Raw genomic sequence first — 20,868 nt, 5'->3', positions numbered from 1 at the left:
AGATAAATTCCCATAACTCATTTAAGAAAAATATTAAAACCCTTTTTCATTAGGTCTTGATGCATTTAAAAATAATACTATTTCTTAGAATGAACAATGGATCTCAAGGTAGTTGACTAAGTTGCTAAATGGGCAGTGAATCTCTCTCTCAGATTTAATAATTTAAACTTTACACAATTTTAATAGGACAAAAAGCATTTTATGAGTTACAAATTTTAGTTAAAAATGAAAATTCCCCAGTAGAAAGTTTTGCATAATTAATGGTATGGTTCCAAACCTTGGCTGACAATGCCTTTATTTCTCTACGATTTTCTACACTCTATAAGGAGGCACAGAACAAACTTCAGCTTAAAATTGTTTTGTCTGCATAACTGGCATCTCTCTTCCCAGCAAGTAGGGCAAACATGAACAAACTGTTTCCCTTAACTATGGACTAGAAAGGAAGCAAGTTTTGACGAATGGTTATAGAGATAGGTTTAGCAATACATCAAAATCTTTACAGTTTTTTTAAAGTGAACCTGGTCTAAATCTTTTTGTAATGGTATTGCTGGAGAAAATGATAGACCATGATCACTTACGTCTTTTTCTAGTGAAAGTCGCTCAAAAGAATGTGGCAAACCAGGATATCTTTTAAGTAGTCATGGAGCCTGATCTATCTGCTTTGGAAATAGTAGTACCTTCAGCCTTCATTAACTTCACAATCTATTTCTGCAGATTTCTTATACACTTCTACAAAATCCATCAAACACAAAATCATGTTCTTTTTCTTGCAGTTTGTTGTGTTAATAGGTCACCATATGATTCAATAAGAAATTATATATTCTCACACTTCAATAACCAAGGTTTCCCCATTTCTGTAAGTTTTCAATTATGTAACCTGATGTGAAAGTATTGGGGTGGGGGGAATATATAGAGAAGGACAAGCTAAAATCAAGAAATTGACAGTATTCTCCTGAAGTACACATAAAGGAAATAAAACTCATATAATTTTAGTTTAACTACAACTTTCAAAATATTTTTTTTAAAATTAAATCATAAAAAAGTAAAAGTTATAATTCCATTACAAGGTATATTTAATAGTATCTACTGTTTGTTGGCAATACTATTTCACTGTAATTACAGCCTCCTGATTTTATCTCTTCCTCAGCCCTATCTCTATCCAAGTTTTACCCATCTTCCTCTTTCTTTATAGTGTAGCTATCCCTTCCCTTCATCCTATTTTGAACCTGTTTTCTTTTTAGTTGTTTCTTCTATAAGGAGAATATCATTTTTACAAGTCTTTGTTTCCATTTGCCCATATATTTGTTGAGAGAGCACATATTCATATATACTTAAGGAATTTATAAATTGAATTTTATGGCAATTAATTTTAATCAGTAATTAATTTTTAACATGTTAATGCACATTTTGTTCTAACCTCTCTTTTTATTTTTAGTATGTATCTTAGGACAGACACACAAACATATACAATATTATATGTACACATATCTATGGCCTTCTTAGATTGACAATGTATAAAAGTTGGGCATTCTACAGATACTTTGTATTAATTTTGGACTTTGCAGGTGAATGTTTAAATTTAAATCACCAATTACATTCCATTAGGCTAATGGAATACACCAACAATTTTTATAAGAACATATTGCAAAGAATATAGAAAAATTAGTTGGTCAGTCCTTATTCTAGCAAAACAAAGGGTACATCTGGTTTCCGTAAAATAATATACAGTGTTTTACTGTATTATGTTACTTAATCTAATATTAAAACTTAAATCCATGAAGATAATTGTTATATTGGGAAAAACATTAGCTAAGATGTATAGAATAAAAACAATTGTATAATTATTCCTTTTAGTATGGAAATTCTCATCATTATATAACTAGAAAAATATATTTTGTTACTAGCTGATACGACTGAACCTAGATGATTATCTCTATGAGAGTAGCCCTGACAGACTATCTGCACGATGGCATCTGTCTCTTTAGGAATCCATATCTTTGATTATATAATGTTTCCCTGAAAGACCCAGCACGTTTTACGTGTGTTCCTAATATAAGCCGTACTTAAGAGCCTGCACAGCCACCTGCCCACCCATTCTGTCTGATTGCTCGCAGTGCCACTGTCACGAGGCAAGGCAGGATGGTGATAGAGCTACCCCACCCGCCCCACACTGGCTTACCTCAGGGCCCCTGCAGCCAGGCCATCCACGCTCCGACACCTACCTCATGGTGGCTGCACTAGCAGCCATGTGCAGTAGAAGCTCCATGGCTGAAGGCCCACTTATTCTGCTTGCTCATGGTCACGACAGAACAGGAGGCCCAGTGGTGTGGTGGTGCCATGGCCGTGAGGCAGATGTTGGGGCTTGGATGGCCTGGTAGTGGGAGCCCTGTTGTAAGCTGGTGGGGGTCATGTAGGGCAATTCTACTCACCTCCTTGCGATGGTGGCACTGGCAAGCCACGTGGCCTCCTGCCCAGTCGTGAGCAAGAAATGGGCCTCCAGTACATGGGGAGACATTCCTCAAAAAATAAGCCCTAGTGCTTATTTGGGGATCCAAAAGAAATAAGACCTGGGCTTATTTTCAGGGAAACTTGGGTATCATTAAGAAAACTTGAGCAAATTGTAGGAATAATTGTATGTAGCAGAACACTATCTGAGGTATTGATGGAATGATTTCTTATAGTATGATAAAAATAAAGCTAATGTAAATTTTAAAAATGATTATTGTAGGTATACTGTATTAAGAATATGAGACAGATAATAATTCAGACTGTGTCCCCAAATACCCTTGTTGGCTCCAGCACATGAGGCACTTTAAAGTTTTTCTAAACTCTCTTCATATATTTTTATGTTACTCTTTTATTTAATAAACATTTTATTTAAAAATATATCTGTAACAAAAACTGAAAGAAATTTCAAAATTATTGTTCTGATTATTATTTCAAATGTGTTTAAATCATAGACATTTGAAAGACTAGTAAAGCTGAAATGAAAAATCACTTTTCATCCAATATCATCATATTGAAGTACTCACCTATATAGACCCTCCTGCTGTATCTTTGCATTAACAATAACACAAATACATGCAGTGGAATAAGGTTGATGATGAAAACATAACCACCCCATGCAGAAACCTGTGAAAAATACAGTAAGCATTAAGATTTAGTTCATGTTTACAATGTTATCTTGATAAACATGAGTCACTGAAAGCTGAGAATTCAAGCTATATATAATAACAAGGTACTTTGACCCACAGGAAGAACTTATAAATCGAAGAATTTCCAGCAGAAACTGATTAAGTAATATATAAAATAGGTTAGCTGAAAGTATTACATAAAATGATATATTTCAATCTTCTGACAGTTTTTATTCTATTGTGTGTGCAGTTTACAGCGCTCTATAAATTCAATTAATAATGGTTCATAAAAAATTCCTGATGTTATCATATTTTATGTTTATCTTTTGTTTCAAAATATTCTGAAATAAAACTCTCTCTTTGACTACATTGTCAATTTTCTCTAAGACAGCGACGGTATTATTACAATAGGATACAGAGAGAGGGGATAAGCATGACTAGTTTGAATGAAGACTTATCATTTCAGACCCAGAAGTAACTCCAAGTATTTATTCCAGTTACTATAAGAACAGATTTGTAACAAAGTAATGATGCCTATACCTACTTGCCTTTATTTTATCTCTATTACCGTGTTTCTTCGAAAATAAGACTGGGTTTTTATTTTTTTTTGACCCCCCCCAAAATGATTAGGCTTCTTTTGAGGGGTGTCTTTATTCCCCTCCATGTACCAGTAGGAGGCAGGGGGACAAGTAGCCCCTCTCACCATCCATGAAGCAGCTACTTCATGGATGCCGCTCAGGCCACTGCCTCCAGCAAGCATGGCTGCTTTTGCAGCCACAAAAGCGGCAAAAGGCCCAACGACGTGCCCCACACCTAACGGTGTGATGGTCGCAGCAGGCCATCCCATCATCCATGAAGCTGATAGTCTGTGCTGAGCTTGAGAAAAGGATGGCAGGCAGAAAAATCCCCCTCCTCATTTTCCTACTGTTTGCCAAAAAGGCTCCATTTTGAGCCTTCAGAGTTGCAATCCTGGGATACGCTGAAGGCTAGGAATGGAACCTTTTTGGTGAAAAGCAGGAAAATGGGGTAGTGGGTTTTTCTGCCTGCCATTTTCTCTTCAGTCTGTGTTGAGCTTGAGGAAAGGATAGCAAGCAGAAAAATCCCCCTCCCCATTTTCCAGCTATTCACCAAAAAGGCTCCATTCCAAGCCTTCAGCATTGCAATCCTGGGAGCCTTTTTGGTGAATGGCAGGAAAAGGAGGAGGGGGATTTTTCTGCCTGTCATCCTTTCCTCAAGCTCAGAATAGACGGGCATTCCAAATAGGCTCCTTCCTGAGCCTTCAGTGTTGCAATCCTGAGGTGTGCGTCCTTTTCTCAAGCGACATTTGATTGCTTGAAATGAACAGGCTGTGTCCCGAGTGAAGGAACGAGAGACAGCTCCCGGCCCTCGCTGACTCAGCTGATCCGCGGGCTCAATTAAGGGACCGAGCAGCCAGGAGGTAGACCGGGGAAGGGAAGGGCTGCCTCCTGTGCTGGCCACAGCCACCCCTTCACTAGGGCTTATTTTTTGGGTAAGCAAATGTCAGGCTCCCCCCCAGTCAAGCTAGGGCTTATTTTCAGGGAAACACAGTAACATTATTATTAAAGTTTATTATTAAAGTTTCTAAGGTTATCATTGTCTTCGACAAAACTTTTTAAATTACCTCTTAATTAGGTAGGTTCAATAATTTTATAGTATAGAAACAGTATGACTTTGGGAACTTCCGGTTGCGAGGCTTCGGCGGCGGCAGGAATCCGCTTCTCTGCGGGTCTCTGCTGCGCTCGCCGCTGAGGTACCCCCGATCCAACTGGATTTGGGGGTTGTCGCTACCCCAAAGGGGCAGCGGAAGACAGAGGAGATCCATGCAGGGGTCTGGGGATATCGCACCCCGCTTCCCCACCCGGCTAGACTCCTTTTTCCTGAGGCGGTGGAGCGGCTGTCAGAAATGGCAGCCATAAAGGAATTTTCAACCGGATAAGACTGTGCAGGAGGAAGTTTTTTAGAAGGAGAAGTTTTCTTGGCTGAACCGGGACATTAAGTTACTTTTAAAACACCCTGGAAACCTGACTTGTGGATTGATACATTTGTTTCCAAAAGATTGTTACAGCGGCGAAAGTGCTGAAGGAAAGTTCACTCCCCTTCCTTACGGAGAAAGCAAATGAGCACAGAAAAACCTGCTTCTTTAAGGTAAAAATAAGCTCTTTGTTATAAGTGGGAAGGAGAGGACTAAAAAAAATCTTTAAAAATTTGTTGGAGGAGACGCCTTGAAGATTATAAGACCAGCAACTAACTGTAATACGGCTTTAAAATATATTTGGGATTTTGCCCCAGGAGGAAAAATTGCAAAGAGAAGAAGAGGAATATAATTTCTGTCTGTTTGGATTGTTTGATAACTTTGACATTTGGAAATTACTTTAAGACTAAAAACATCTGGGTTGTTCTTAAAAATTTACAATGGCACTATCTGTGGATGAATTAAAAATGGAATATGAAAAATTAAAAGAAAGAGAACAAAATGGCAAGGATTTTTTGGGAGCTGTCTTCCACTTTTTAGAAATGGCGGTTCCTACGTACCAGCAAATACTTGAGGAAGGAGAAGGAGAAGAAGAAGAAAAGGAAGAAGCCATTTTTAATGGACAAAAAAGTTTGATTAAGAAAGAAAATAGGAAGAGAGGGAGGAAAAATGAGAATTTAAGATTCAATAAAACAACCAAGAAAAAGAAAAATAAGGTGAAAAAAAGGTACAATGTTAGAAAGCAATTGAAAAGAGAATTACAACGGAGAGGGGAAGTTAAAAAGGTGGAGGTTAGGGGGGGGGGGGCAAAAAGACCAGACTGGAGAAGAAAGGGAGGCAAAAAGGGAAAAAAAGCCACAATCTGAAACAAGATGCCAAAAAGATTTTTTTTAGAGATAAAGGATAGTGTATAATTAAAGAAAGATTCTGCAAGAGTACATAAGATAGTATTGTAGTATTTGCATTTGAAATAGTCTATTGGAATATTATAAGATTTAACAAAAAATTAAAATATTAAAATGTTTAATAATGATAGATCTCAATATTTAATAAAATATTAAAGAGAATGTGTAAAATGATTAATGCTTAGTTATTGTTTAATTCGTTATTGTTTTAATGTTATTATAAATTTACTATTTCATCTTCTTATTCTAAAATAATGTATTAATTAGAATTAGAACTAGAATGGAAATTATATACTTAACTATATTATGAGTTTATTATTCTTTTATTTTAAAATGCAACATGTAGAATGTACTAAGCAGAATCGAGATGGAAATTATGTATTATTTGAAGTGTTACTTTAGGGGAAAGATAGAAAGGCGTCACACTTTAAAAGTGATTACAGGGGAAATTCTTTGTTAAAGAGAAGAGATAAATAGATGATTGGAAAAGAACGGACAAAAGATACAAGCATAATGATTTTGAAATAAGATGAAATAAATAAAATATAATTAAGAGAGTGAAAAGAAGGGAGAAGTGATATAGAAAATATAGAATGATTAATAAGATATGAATGGTATATAAGGTGAGCATGAATTTGATTTAGGTCTGTAAAAAAAGATGTAACCCGGGGCTAAGCCACTTTTCAAAAGAAGTTTTATGTTTTGTGTTTTGGTTAGCTATGTTTGATTGTGAATTAATAAAACCTTGGAGGAATAAAACTAAAGGGAGAGAAATTTGGAAAAGACATGTACAAATGATAATTAAGGAGGTTTTATCTTTTTATGTCTTGTTTTATGTTTTGTATTTTGTGTGTTTATGTTTGATTGAGAATTAATAAAACCTTGATAGAAAGAAATATAATTGAATAAAAGTGAAGGGAGAAATAATGAGAAATTTGGAAAAGATATATATGTGCTTAAATTGAAATGTGACAATGTGGAACTATGCCTTAAAAATGATGTTTTATTTGCCTTGTTAAAACTTATAAGTAATTTTTAGAAAGGAGGTTTTATGCTTTTATGTCCTATGTTTTGTTTGTCTTCAAAAATTAATAAAATTTGTTTAAAAAAATAAGAAACAGTATGACTTTAATGAAATAACTATGAAATAACATGGAAAAAGAACTAAAATCCTTCTCCTTTCAATAATTCAACAAATGTAATTAACAAGTCAAAGGGCATGAAAGTGGTTAATAATACCAAATTCCTTGTTGATCCTTGTTTAATAATTATCTGAAATTCCTGAAGAAAATCAGCTGCTGTAAGATCATCTCACTATTTGTTTCCCTATTGGGCAACCCTGTCACTAATTAATTTGCAGAGACCTCTTATTAAAACTTATCAATTCACATTTCTGTTGAGAATGCTAACTCAGATATACAAGAACGGTCACAATAAGATAAAAGCATACCAATTTTCTAAACTAAAGTTGTATTTCAGAACAAAAGTGCCTATTTATGCTACCATTAGTCTACTTTGTACCTTAAATACCTCTGCACTCTACAAAGCCAAGAGGTGAAGAGGAAAGTAGTATTGCTCGCCTTTTAATTTTTACCTTGCACAGAACCATCATGTTTGAAAGAATATGTTTAAAAGAATAAGAGAAAATAAATACTAATCTCTGCATTAGGTAGGTTTTTCTAACTTAAATGAAATCTGAATTTTCAACAAGTTAAAATACTTGTGCTAAAACTTAATTTATTCATAAAAATGGTATACTAATTAAAATGTGACCATTATAAAATTATTTTCTACTACTTACCATGTAGAAGTAGGATAAGCAGCAGCAAATAGTCCAGAAAACAGATCCAGTTTTCACTGACTTCACCTAAGAAAGTTGAGTTTTAATTATAATAGAAAATACAAATCATGCAAATATAAAATATTCTATTTGAATGTTTTTAGAATTCACCATTTTTTCTAGATCAGAGAAAAATCAGCTGATCTGCAACAAAAATATTTGAGCTGTATCTTGGAGACATGTACTCATTCATTTTATTTTGAAAGGAAAAGCAAATGGCAGTAGAAAAATTGTGTTAACTATATTTCTTTCTAGTGACTATTAGGACAAATTGAAATTATTTTGCATATGCAAATTTTAAGAAGAGTAAGCCGAATTTATATATAGTACTTACCCACAAGTAATACGTGAACTGCAGTGCAAATATAGCTATCCCTTCATTGTCAAAAGATCCTGCAACTGATCGTGATATGTAACCTGGTACAATAGCAATAAAACAGGCAGCTAAAAGCCCTGCACCCTGGTTCCACAGTTCTCTGGTAAGCAGGAAAGTAGAAATTGATGTAAGGCCGCTAAAAACTGGTGCAAGGAAGACACATACATCTCTTATATGGACAGTTATATTCAGCATATTCAAAATCCAATGTATAAGGCCAGCTGTAACCATCAGTCCTGGGTATACCTAGAAAAGGAGAGAAAAAATAATTAACTGTCCTGTTCCTCCAAAATAGCTCTATCCCGAAAATAAGCCCTAGTACGATTTTGGGAACCCCTAGTCTAGATTAAAGAAAATTGTCTATTAAGAAAACTTTTCCCTCAGTTTCTTCTATAGATATATTTAGAAGTTCAAATGGGCATAAGCTAAATTCTAGATAAAAGCATACAGAAAATGTGAAACTTAACTGATTCAACAGCAATGAAAAGATAAGGTAAGATCTATGACAAGTTAGATGTTTCAACTGGCTGATGAAAATATCTCTGAAGGAAGGAGAGATCAGAGGATCATCCATTTATGCTCTGGATAGCTGCTCCTCATAAGCAAAGTAAATGAGCTTTTGTACTTAACTGAGAACCTTTGGAGCAATGGGGATATCAATGTCCCCTAAACCAGTGGTCGCCAACTGGTGGGTTGCTGCCCACTTGTGGTCCGTGAGAAATGTCACCCCCAAAGCAATTAATCCAGGCTGTACCGGAACACAAGGCTGCGCCACCCACATGACCCATGGGAACACAAGGGCCCACATGGCCCGCCCACCCTTCGGCTGAGCACAAATCTTACCTTGAGTAGAGCCATACAAGCTGGAACTGGAAGGTAAGACCAACAGCGGGGGAGGGAAATCTTCCCCGGGGTGGCTTGCTGACATTGGTGGGAAATTCGGTTCCATATTCCAGAGCTGCAGTAACCACAGAACTGGGCCTTTGGTCATCCTGGAGCAGCTCTGGGATGACCAAAGGGCCAGTCTTGTGACTACTGCAGCTCTGGAATATGGGACCGGCCCGTGGTTGAGTTGGAAATCCCTTTGCCGGCCAGGACAAGGTAATGGTGCTGTTATGGCAAGAGGGGGTCATAATTAAACCACCACATTTGGAACTACTGTTCCAAGCTGAGGGTTGCAGTCAAATTCCCCACTCTTGTCAGTGTTCTGGGAAGATGTGGCTCGGGGATACAGGGGCTTCCCTCGGCGCAAGCAGGCGAGTCAGCAGGGCACTGCCAAAATGATGCCTAGGCTCAAAGGCCCTCTTCCTCCAGCCTTGGGAGGGGCGCCGCTTCCTACCTTGCCCCCCTTCGGGTAAACCCAGCCGGGCGCCATGTGTTGGGTCTGGCAGCGGATGGGAAAATGCTGTGCCCTCCTGTTAGGAATGGTAGTCACCTAACAGTTGGGTTGGCAATATATAAACCAGGATAGTTATTTAATACTGTTGTATCTTTAAGAGAATGCTGTAATTATGATTGGCTGAGGTTCCTCCGATGGCCTTAAGATGGAGCCAGAAACCTGGTTTGTTCTCTTCTTGCATTTCCCTATTGCCTTTTGCCTGATGGTCGTTCTGCTTGGATTGCTGTAAGTCTTGCAACCTGTTAGCAAACTCCGTTTACTGAACTTTGTTTATGATACTGGACTTCATTTTTGGATTATCCCTGGACTGATTGTATTGAATACTACCTGCTTTAACCGTGTATGATTTGGACTGTTTGTTGGACTTTGTTTACCTGTTTACAGGAAGTAAAACCTACATTTCACTATTCAGTGTATCTGTATGCTGGTTGTGTGTTATTTCTCACCACTCTCACTACGTTTCCCTGAGTGCACTCATTCTCCTAACGGGGAATACCTCAACACTGGTTATGGGCCCAGGCTCAGATAACTGAGAGTTAGTGTGAATACACAGTACCGTATACAGACAGCTGTTTACTGTTTAATTGTGGGTTACTGTCCTGGTAAAGATGGCACAAGACCAGTCAACAAGTCTATCACTGATAACCCGGTTGGATGGAACAAACTATGTTTCCTGGTCTATGAAGTGCAGTCTACTTCTGCGTAGGGAAGGATTATGGGCTGCAGTTCAGGATCCACCAGATTTAAATGCTTGGGATCCAAATAATGAGGACGATGCCAAAAAGTTAGCTGACTTTAAATGGAACAACAAACGAGCTCTTTGTATAATTGAACTAACACTGAGTGACCAGCAGCTAGTCCATATTCGTGAAGAAGAGTCTGCTGCTAGGTGTTAGGAGAATTTGAAGAGGATTTATGTTCGTGACAGTGTAGGTGCACACATACATCTTACACGTAAACTGTTCAGAGCACGTCTTCTGAAAGGTGGAGATATGTTAGCTCATTTGAACTTCATGAAAAGAACTTTTCAAGAGCTACATGAAAAGGAACTGGTTTTTTCAGAGCTACATCAGGTTTACATCATTCTTTCCTCATTGGATGAAAGTTATGATGATTATGTATCTTCACTGGAAGTCCTGCCCAGAGATAAACTGACATTAACTGACATAACCAGATGATTGTTAGAAGAGGCAAGAAGACTGGATAGAGACCAACTGAGAGAGAAACAACCACAAGAAGAGGATTTGTTTTCAATTGCCTATACTGTTAGGAAATGTTTTTCTTGTGGGGCTAGGGGACATATAGCTAGATTCTGTAAGAAAGGCAAACGACAGAATACTGGTAATCACCAGAAGGCTAAGAAGAATGTTAATTTGTTTATGTCTAGAAATTCAATTGTAAACCATGGTTTGTGGGTAGTTGATAGTGGAGCATCGCAGTGCATTACTAGAAATAGATAGAGGCTTGTAAAGATATCCACGAGTAAGCAACATGTATCAATGGCAAATAGATGGAAGATGAAAGCATCTGGTGAAGGTACTGCATATTGTTCATGTATAAATGAGCATTTATCTATGTTATATGTACCTAAACTAAAATTTAATTTGCTATCAATAAGGGCTTTAGTTAATATTGGTTATGTAGTAACCTTTAGGGGAGATAACTGTATAATAGAGAAAGAGGGTAAAAGTGTTACTGCTACTTTAGAGAATGATTTATATGTGATACATGATGACCAATTGCAGATAGCTAACTCAGTTTATAACAATGGTAAGCCACATGATGAATGTATACATTTACTGCATGGATGTCTGGGGCACATTAATTTCAAAATGCTGAAACAAACTGTTAAATTGTCAGAGGGAGTAAAATTAAAACCATGTACTTAAAATTAAAGCATGTACTTAAACTATAATGTGTGTAATCAGGAGAAAAGCAAGGTTACTCCTGCAAACAGACTGAATGGGTTTAAGACCAAAGAACCTTTAGAGGTTGTTTTTGCTGACATAATTGGTCCTAAGAAACCCAGTTTGGGAGATGCCTGCTATGTTTTGAGTATAATGGACCATTACTCACGGTATGGTTTCTGCTTTCTAATGAAAAACAAAAAACAGAAATGTTCCAACATTTCTTTAACTGGCTAAGATTTGCAGAAAGGAAAATGAGACATAGGGTAATTACCTTAGTTACAGATAACGGGACTGAGTTTATTAATAATAGATTCCAAACGATGTTGAAATTGGCTGGTATCGAGCATAAGTGTTCTGCACCTTACAGACCACAACATAACTCGTTTATGGAATGAAGGGGGCAAACGTTACAAGCCATGGCTCACGCGATGTTATCTGATTCAGATTTGCCTGAAACACTGTGGGGTGAAGCCATAATGTGTACCAACAATGTGTTAAACAATGTGGTGAACACAACAACTGGTGAATTGCCATTCACCCGTTGGCATAGCAGAAAACCAAATTTAAGTTATCTACACGTTTGGAACTCCAGGATGGGTGCATATTCCCTTACAAATAAGACTGAAAGGGCAACATAGAGCTAGGAAATTATTTTTCGTAGGTTACAAGGCCAACCATAGATCGTTTAGATTCTGGGATCCAGACACAGCTAATATTTACTGTAGCACTAATGCTAAATTTCTTGAGCACATTGGGTAGCATAAACTAGAACAGGAATCCAACAATGATGTTGTTATCGACATCCAAATAATCCCTAATGATGAGATAGTTAAACCATCAATAGCCATTAAAGAGGAAGAACAGGCACAGGAGGAGGTAGAAGAACATGAGCAGGTGGAACAGGAGAGTCCACCAGTAAGCCCTGAGTTGCCTAGACGTTCAACCTGTGTAACACGACCACCAGATAGATATCAGGCTAGTGTTGTATGCCAAGTGAATACAGTTCCTGGTAACTATAATGAACTGAAACTGTATACTGCAAAGGATCAGGCTGCTTGGCAGGAAGCAATAAGGAACTGAAATCAAAGTTTGGAGGTATATGAAAATGTCAGGTTACCACCAGGTGAGCATGCCATAGAGTGTAAGTGGATTTATAAAATTAAGACAGGTGTGGATGGGACTGTTACCCATAAAGCCAGGTTTAATAGCACAAGGGTTCAATCAGTCAGCCAGCGACTACGTAGAGGTGTTCGCACCTAGTCTGAAGAATACCACATTACGATCAGCATTAGTGTGGGCAGTTAAGAATAAATACACAATAAATCATTTAGATGTGGAAATGGCATATCTTCCGTTGCAACATACTATATATTTAAAGAAGCCTTTGGGGATAAAAACTGATAACAAAACTGATTGCTGGAGATTAAAAAAGAGTCTATATGGCTTGAAGCAATCAGGCTATGAATGGAACCAATGCATAGTGAAGGATTTAACAAAGATAAGTTTTGTAGCTGGCATGGCTGATCCATGTTTATTCAAAAAGGAAAGTGATGGTGTAATTTCATTGTTGCTATTGTTCACTGATGACATAGTATTAATCACTAAGACTGATCAAGAAGCTACTGAGATTATTTCACTGTTAGAAAAGAAATTTAAAATAAAACATTTAGGTGAGATTAAACAGTATCTTGGTTTGAAAATAGATAAAACTAAGGGAGGCTACAAAATCTCACAGGCAGATAAAATTAATCAGTTACTGAAGAACTTTAAAATGGAACTTTGTAAGCCGGCTAAGATGCCAATGACCCAGGAGTTTAGCCACAGTGATGTGCAAAGTCCTGTTTTTGATAAAGACATTTATCAATCATTGATTGGTAGCTTATCCTATCTTAGTAATTGGTCTAGACCAAACATAGCATATAGTGTCAACCAATTAGCCAAGTTTAATGCTGAGCCTACTGAAAGGCACTGGCAAGCTGCTAAGCGTGTGTTGAGATATCTTAAACAAATGATGCATTATGCATTATATTTGGAGCCTAAGGATGAATTAAATTTAACTGCATATGCCGATGCAAGTTTCGCTACAGACGTACCTACACGTAAATCAACGTCAGGTAAGGTGTTAATTGTATGGCGGTCTATTTGACAAAAACATCTAAGCTTATCAACAATGGAGGCTGAATTCTCATGTTTGTCTCTATTATGTACGGACTTAGTATGTTATAAACAACTAATGATAGACATGGGAATTAATGTAAATGAACCTATAGTTGTATATGAGGACAACCAATCAGCAATTCAGATGGCTTCCAATCTCGCTGTAAAGACAAGATCAAAACACACCGATCTACAATATCTAAATGTAAGACAATGTGTTCAAAGTAAAATGATTAAACAGGAGTACTGCATGTCAGAGAATAACATTGCAGTTCATTTTACAAAAGCCCAAGGCACTGTAAAACATAAGGCTTGTTGTGAGGAATATGGACTTAAACTGTAAGGTTTTATATATTGTCCTATCCAAAGGGGAGAATGTTAGGAATGATAGTCACCTAACAGTTGGGTTGGCAATATATAAACCAGGATAGTTATTTAATACTGTTGTATCTTTAAGAGAATGCTGTAATTGTGATTGGCTGAGTTTCCTCCGACAACCATAAGATGGAGCCAGAAACCTAGTTTGTTCTCTTCTAGCATTTCCCTATTGCCTTTTGCCTGATGGTCGTTCTGCTTGGATTGCTGTGAGTCTTGCAACCTGTTAGCAAACTCCGTTTACTGAACTTCGTTTATGATACTGGACTTCATGTTTGGATTATCCCTGGACTGATTGTATTGAATACTACCTGCTTTAACCGTGTATGATTTGGACTGTTTGTTGGACTTTGTTTACCCGTTTACAGGAAGTAAAACCTACATTTTACTATTCAGTGTATCTGTATGCTGGTTGTGTGTTATTCCTCACCACTCTCACTACGTTTCCCTGAGTGCACTCATTCTCCTAACAGGGAATATCTCAACACCTCCCCCACTTCCTGCAGGGCCTTCTGGGAAAGCATGGATGAATGAGACATTAATTTTGGAAAATAAAGTATTTTTAATGAAAGTATCTTTCAAAATCATATCATTAATTAGACAAAGAGACCTTTATGTAAATGATGATTGTTTATTATTAAAGTAGATAAGTGGTGGATTTTAGAAAATAAGATGACAAGGATAATAAGAGCCAGGCTGTATGAATGTAACTACAGGGAGCTAACTGAGACAAAGTATTAAAAACAGAGAAAAGCAAAACTGAAAAAAAGGAAAAGTGTTTTACTTTATTGCTGTAATTGACATATTTTCACTTTCTCATAAGGGCAAACACAAGGAAAGCTGCAAGATTAGGAGACGGAAAGAGAAGTTTGCTAGGACAACTTACAGGTAAAGGTATTTCACTAGATTTATTGCAGAGAATGTTTGAAGCATTTGGTAAAAAAGGGACTGTACCAGTTGCCAAAAGTTTTAAAGCCTTTAAAAAGGAAATGGAAGAAGGGTGTGCCAGACAAAAAAAAGGGAGGGGAGGGGGGTATGAAAGAAGTGAAGAAGACAGAAGAATCCATAGAAAATTGGCTGGAGATCTAAAGCAAAGTATTGACAAAGTAGAAGTTTTGGAAAGTAAGTCAGAAGTTGCAAACAGATAGAGAAAGATTTGGATTAACCGATATTGCTGGAATTGAGAGAAAAAGAATTTTATATAATGTTTACAGCAATTCAGAAGTATGTGGAGAATATATAAAAGATTGTTAAACAGTCTAATTTCCTAGATTGGAATGAAAATGACACTAAGACAAAAATAGATAAGGTTTATAGAATCGATATATGATTTGCAAAATTAAGAAATATTCCAAGGAATGCTGTTGATCACTCTGTTAGGAAGAAGAGCACAGATCAAGTATTACAGCAGCATTTTAATATTAAATTTATTATTGACAATGGAGACATCATTGGACTTAAAGAAATTGCACTTCTCTGGGAAATTACTAATTTCATACATACAGAACAGTAGAGAAAGTAAATCTGCTTACTCAAACCTCAGGATGTCCAATGACTATTGAAACTATTGATAGCTGTTAAAGGCAGGACTGGTCCTATACTGCAGTTCTTTTTCAACTGACAATCAAAGATTACAGAATGCATATAGTTTTATGTATTTTATCCTTGCTAGTACTCATAAACTTGAGGATAAAGTGGTTTTAAAAGCAAGTCCCAGGTTTACTTGTGAGTCAGCCATCCTCAGGAAAACATCTGAATGCCAACTTCAAAAAGGATCCATTCCTCTTTGCAATTCACTGACATTAACACCAACACTGTCCACCAAAAATAAGAAACAGTAGTCTACCTCCATGATGGCGAACCTATGGCATGCCTGCCGGAAGCGGCACACAGAGCCATTTCCCCCCGGCAGGTGAGAGCTTGCCTGGAAGAGACCCACTGCACATGCATGCCTGCCACCGCCGCCCAAAAGTTGATTGTCGGGATCTGGCACACATGTGCAGGGGGTGCACAGGAGACATGTGCACATGTGCAGAGACTGGGCGTTGGTTCTTACCTGATACGCCTCTTCTCGTGGAACTGCGTAGAGCATCCAGAGAGTGGGAGGTGCTTCAGTCCTTCCTTCTCACAGGCTGAGTTATAATTGAAGAACGCTCCTCCTTCCTCCACGTGGCTCCTCCATGCGTTCTCCCAGTTTCGCGAAGACGAGAGGACAACCACAATCCTCTAACTGAACTAGTAAACAACTCAATTATATACAATAACGATCATTGGCCGAAAAACAGAATTCCCTACCAGACGGACCAAGAAGGGTGGGGCTGGATGCTCTACGCAGTTCCACGAGAAGAGGCGTATCAGGTAAGAACCAACGCCCATTCTCCGTAGAACTGCTGCGAGCATCCAGAGAGTGGGACATACCAAAGCATGTTTGTCCTACGGGCGGGACTCCGTCTGGATCGGAATCTCCTTAGGATCCCCAACCACTTGCTGTAGGACTCGCCTGCCAAAGGACGCTTCAGCCGAAGCGAAAGTGTCAATCTTATAGTGGCGTATGAAAGGTGACGGAGAGGCCCAAGTGGCCGCCCGGCAAATGTCAAGAAGCGAGGCTTGAGTAGCCCAAGCTATTGATGTAGCTGCGCTCCTGGTGGAATGAGCCGTTATCCCACTGGGGATTGGAAGAGCTTGAACTGAATAGGCCTTGGAAATGGTTGCCCTAATCCACCGGCCTACCGTGGATGGTGGTACCTTTTGACCCAACGTTTTAGGCTGAAACGACAAAAACAGGGACTCCGATCTCCTGATGGATTGCGTGCGACATATGTAAATACGCAACGCCCTTCGAACATCGAGGGTGTGCCATTGCCTCTCCCTATCATGCAGAGGCTTTGGACAAAAATTAGGTAGGACCAACTCCTGCGCCCTGTGAAAGGCAGAATTGATTTTTGGTAAAAAGGAGGGGTCTGGTCTTAAGACAACTCGATCAGAATGAAAAATGCATAAGTCCTTCCTCACGAATAGAGCTGCAATTTCAGATATCCTTCTAGCTGAGGTGATCGCTACCAGAAAGACCACCTTAAAAGTGAGAAACTGGAGTGGTACCTCCTGAGAGGTTCAAAGGGAGGCCTAGTCAAGGCCAGGAGAACTTTGTTAAGGTCCCATGCTGGATATCTATGCACTACCGGCGGGCGCAAATTAGAAGCCCCTTTTAGAAAGGCCTTAATGCGAGGGTGGTGGGAAAGAGAGCTGAAGGAGCCGCCAGCCACCACCGTTGAGAGGGCCGCGACCTGTCTTCTCAACGTGTTGGGAGAGAGACCTTCATTTAGGCCATCCTGTAAAAAGGCTAGAATTTGTGCTATAGAAGGAGAGCGTGGATTGACAGAGGATTTTCGGCACCACTTACAGAAACTGTTCCAAGTTGAATCATAAATTCGAGTAGTGGAAGGCCGCCTGGCAGCCAGAATGGTATCTATGACCTGGGTAGACAAGCCTTCTTCAATCATCGTTTCCCGCTCAACCTCCAGACGGCTAGCTGCAGCCACTGTGGTTCTGGATGAAGCAGAGGTCCCTGTGACAGGGAGATCTGGTCCAGCGGGATCCTCCACGGCGGAACCACCGATAGACCGTGAAGATCCGCAAACCACGGCCTCCTGGGCCAATATGGGGCAACTAGAAGGATCTCCGCCCTCTCGAACAGCAACTTCCGAATTACCCTGGGGATCAGCGGAAGCGGAGGGAAGGCGTACAGGAGGCCGGGAGGCCACGGGCAATGCAGGGCGTCGTGGTTCTCTGCTCCGTGGGAAGGGAACCGAGAGAAGAACTTTGGTGTCTGCATGTTGAGCGGCGAGGCAAAGAGGTCTACCAGAGGAGACCCGAACCTGTCTGCTGCTTCCCTGAACAGCCGCGGATGCAGGCGCCACTCTGCTGGGTCCAACGTGGCCCTGCTCAGCCAGTCTGCCTGGACGTTGGAGACCCCGGAAATGTGCTCTGCCCTGATGGAGGAAAGATGCGTCTCTGCCCACCGACATAGTCGTTCGGCTTCTCTCATGAGGATGATGGAGTGGGTGCCCCCTGACGGTTGATATGGGCTTTGGTGGTGGTGTTGTCCGTAAGGACCAGAATGTGGTGCCTTCTCACCTGAGGAGCGAAAGCTCGCAGGGCTAGGTACACCGCATGAAGCTCCAACCAGTTGATGTTGTGTCGTCGTTCGAAGGAGACCAAACTCCTGGGCTGACAGAGACTGCAGATGGGCCCCCATCCGGAAAGGCTTGCGTCTGTCGTAGAGTGACCCTTTGGGGCTCCTTGAATAGATGACCTCTGTTGGTAGAAGGTCGAGTCCACCAAAGAAGGGATGAGAGAACCCTTGGAGGTATCCTTACCACTCGACTTGATGTGCTCCTTCCCGCGCTGGTACGGCAGAAGGAACCACTGCAAGGATCTGGAATGCAAACGAGCCCATGGGATAATAGAAATGCAGGAAACAAGTTTCCCCAGAAGCTTGGATAAACTGAGTAAAGACGCTTTACCAGTTCGCCTGATAGTCCGGATAGCAGTATGAATACTATGAAGCCTCTCCTGGGAGAGGAAGACCTTACCCTTAACAGAGTCAATTACAGCCCCTAGGTGAGCTATGCGGGTGGAAGGGCTAAGTTGGCTCTTCTCCCAATTCACTAAAAACCCGTGATCTTGTAGCACTGAAAGGGTAACACTAGTATCCCTCTCGGCCTGCTGTCGGGAAGGGGATACGATAAGGATATTGTCGAGGTAACAATGGATGCGGATGGGAACCTGTCTAAGATGGGCCGCCAGAGCTGCCAGCACCTTCGTGAAAGACCTCGGGGCTGAAACAAGGCCAAAAGGAGGGCCACATACTGGAAATGTTGGTTATTATAACAGAATCTCAAATACTTTGAGTATGAGGGATGAATGGGAATATGGAGGTATGCCTCCGACAGGTCAACTGACGTGAGCCAGTCCCCTTCCCTGATACCCTGTAAAATAGACTGTAGAGTCTGCATCTTGAACTTGGCGCCTGACAAAGCGATTAAGTCGCTTGAGATCTAAAATAGGTCTCCAACCCCTGAATGTTTAGGCACCAAGAACAAGAGGGAATAAAAACCTCTTCCTCGTTGAGAGGATGGGACAGGTTGGATGGCCCTAATGTCAGCCAGATGTTTAATGGCGGAATCCATAAGAGCCCGCTTTGTAGGATCCCTAGAGACAGGTGAAATCCTGAAGTGTTCAGGGGGAGAGGAATTGTAGAACGAGTCCAAAACGCACGGAACTCCTCACCCAGGCATCCGAAGTGGACCTCTCCCAGAGGTCTGCAAAATGCCTGAGGCGACCGCCTATGGGGAGAAGGTCTGAGGCCCTATCTGGGCCGGCGGAGGCCCTGTGACTGGAGCCTCTAAAGGGTCTCCTAAAGCCGCCTCCTCTTCGGCTCCTGTCTCCTGTATCACTTCGGTCGTGGTAGGATGACCGAAACGACGGGGAACCCTGGAACCTAGGGGAGAATGACGACTGGTATGGGGGACGAAAGGAGCCCCTCCGAAAGGGCTGGGACCCTCTAGACTCCTGCCTGCGAAAAGCGAAGGAAGAAACTTCTTCTTACTTCGAGTTTCTAAAAGCAAGGGTTCAAGGGCAGGCCCGAACAGCTTCCCTTCTGCCAAGGGGCTGAAGCCAACTTGGATTTATTTTTAACATCGGCCTGCCAATGCCGAAGCCAAAGTAATCTCCTAGCTGTAACATGGGAGGAGATGGCCCGGGAAGCGAACTTAACCGAATGAAAGGTGGCATCAGCCGCGAACTCCGCCGCTGCTGTGATCTTTGCAATATCCTGATGGGCCCTGGTATTAGTCGGGGGATATGCTGCTTGAGCTGCCTGAGCCACTTGATGGAGGAACGGGTGAAAAAGGAGGCGGCCGTGGCCGACCTGATGGCCCAGGCATCGGACTGGTGAGCTCGCCGAAGAGCCATCTCCGCCCGCTTGTCCTCTGGCTTCAGCGCCTCCAACGCATCCGTAGGGTTGGAAGAGGAGGTCAGCCTCACAATTGGATCGTCTACCTCCGGGGTGTCTAACATAGAAGAGAATGCTGGGTCCAGATTAAGCATCCTCTTATCCTGACTAGAGGGGCGGGTGTAGGACCCACCGAGGCCAACTGCCTCGCAACCAAGTCTGAGAAGATTGGGGGGGCCGGAATAACTTCTGCTTCTACAATCGGTTGCCTGAACATGAGGTCATCTGGATCCTCCGAAGTCGATGGCGGTGGATCAGAAGGAGATTGAGAGGCCAGGCCGGAGCTATTCTTAGCCTTAAATAATAAGGACTTAAATAACTGGGGTTTAAAGAGGCCCACAACCGTCGGTTGTTCGGGAGAAATGCCCTCGTCCTCTGACATTTCCCCTCCATAGGGTCCCCGAGAAGGAAATCAGAATACTGCGAGGACCCCTCTCAGAGCCTTCCTCCTCCCCGAAGGGCTCAAAGCCCATTTCCTCCTGTTCCTGAGAGACCTCCTGAGGCTCCTCCCCTCCTGGGGATGGGGCATCCGTATGAGAAGGTACCTGACCCTGCTGGGACGCCTGCCCGGAGATAGATCGACCAGATAAAGATTCAACGTCGGAGTCCTCCTCGAGAACCAGGTCTGGATAGCTGCTGCATTCCATCAGCTATACCCTGGCGGATAGCAATTGCATCCATTCCCTGATACTATCAGGGATGATGGTTGACGGCGGCTCCTCAGGGCGAAGACCTGCAGTGGTTGGAGTGAAGGTCGCCTCTGGAG

General features: G+C 40.9%; 1 protein-coding gene across 2 annotated transcripts in view; it reads right to left on the bottom strand.

The window, feature by feature from the left end:
* The window catches only part of STT3B (STT3 oligosaccharyltransferase complex catalytic subunit B), a 93,254-nt gene that overhangs the window by 31,049 nt on the left and 41,337 nt on the right, over positions 1-20,868 (bottom strand). For both annotated transcript variants that reach the window (XM_026681340.2, XM_026681341.2), the window contains exons 3-5: positions 8,207-8,494; positions 7,834-7,899; positions 3,033-3,132 (exon numbers count right to left, since the gene is read on the bottom strand). In XM_026681340.2, coding sequence (XP_026537125.1) covers positions 3,033-3,132; positions 7,834-7,899; positions 8,207-8,494 — 454 coding nt within the window. The remainder of the gene's footprint in view (positions 1-3,032; positions 3,133-7,833; positions 7,900-8,206; positions 8,495-20,868) is intronic.

Source organism: Notechis scutatus, chromosome Z, assembly GCF_049901735.1.
Source record: "Notechis scutatus isolate UNSWTSFEM ecotype Mainland chromosome Z, rNotScu1.2, whole genome shotgun sequence".
Taxonomy (NCBI): Eukaryota; Metazoa; Chordata; class Lepidosauria; order Squamata; family Elapidae; genus Notechis; species Notechis scutatus.
The sequence above is the reverse complement of the archived record's forward strand: the minus strand, read 5'-3'. Positions and strand labels throughout refer to the sequence as shown.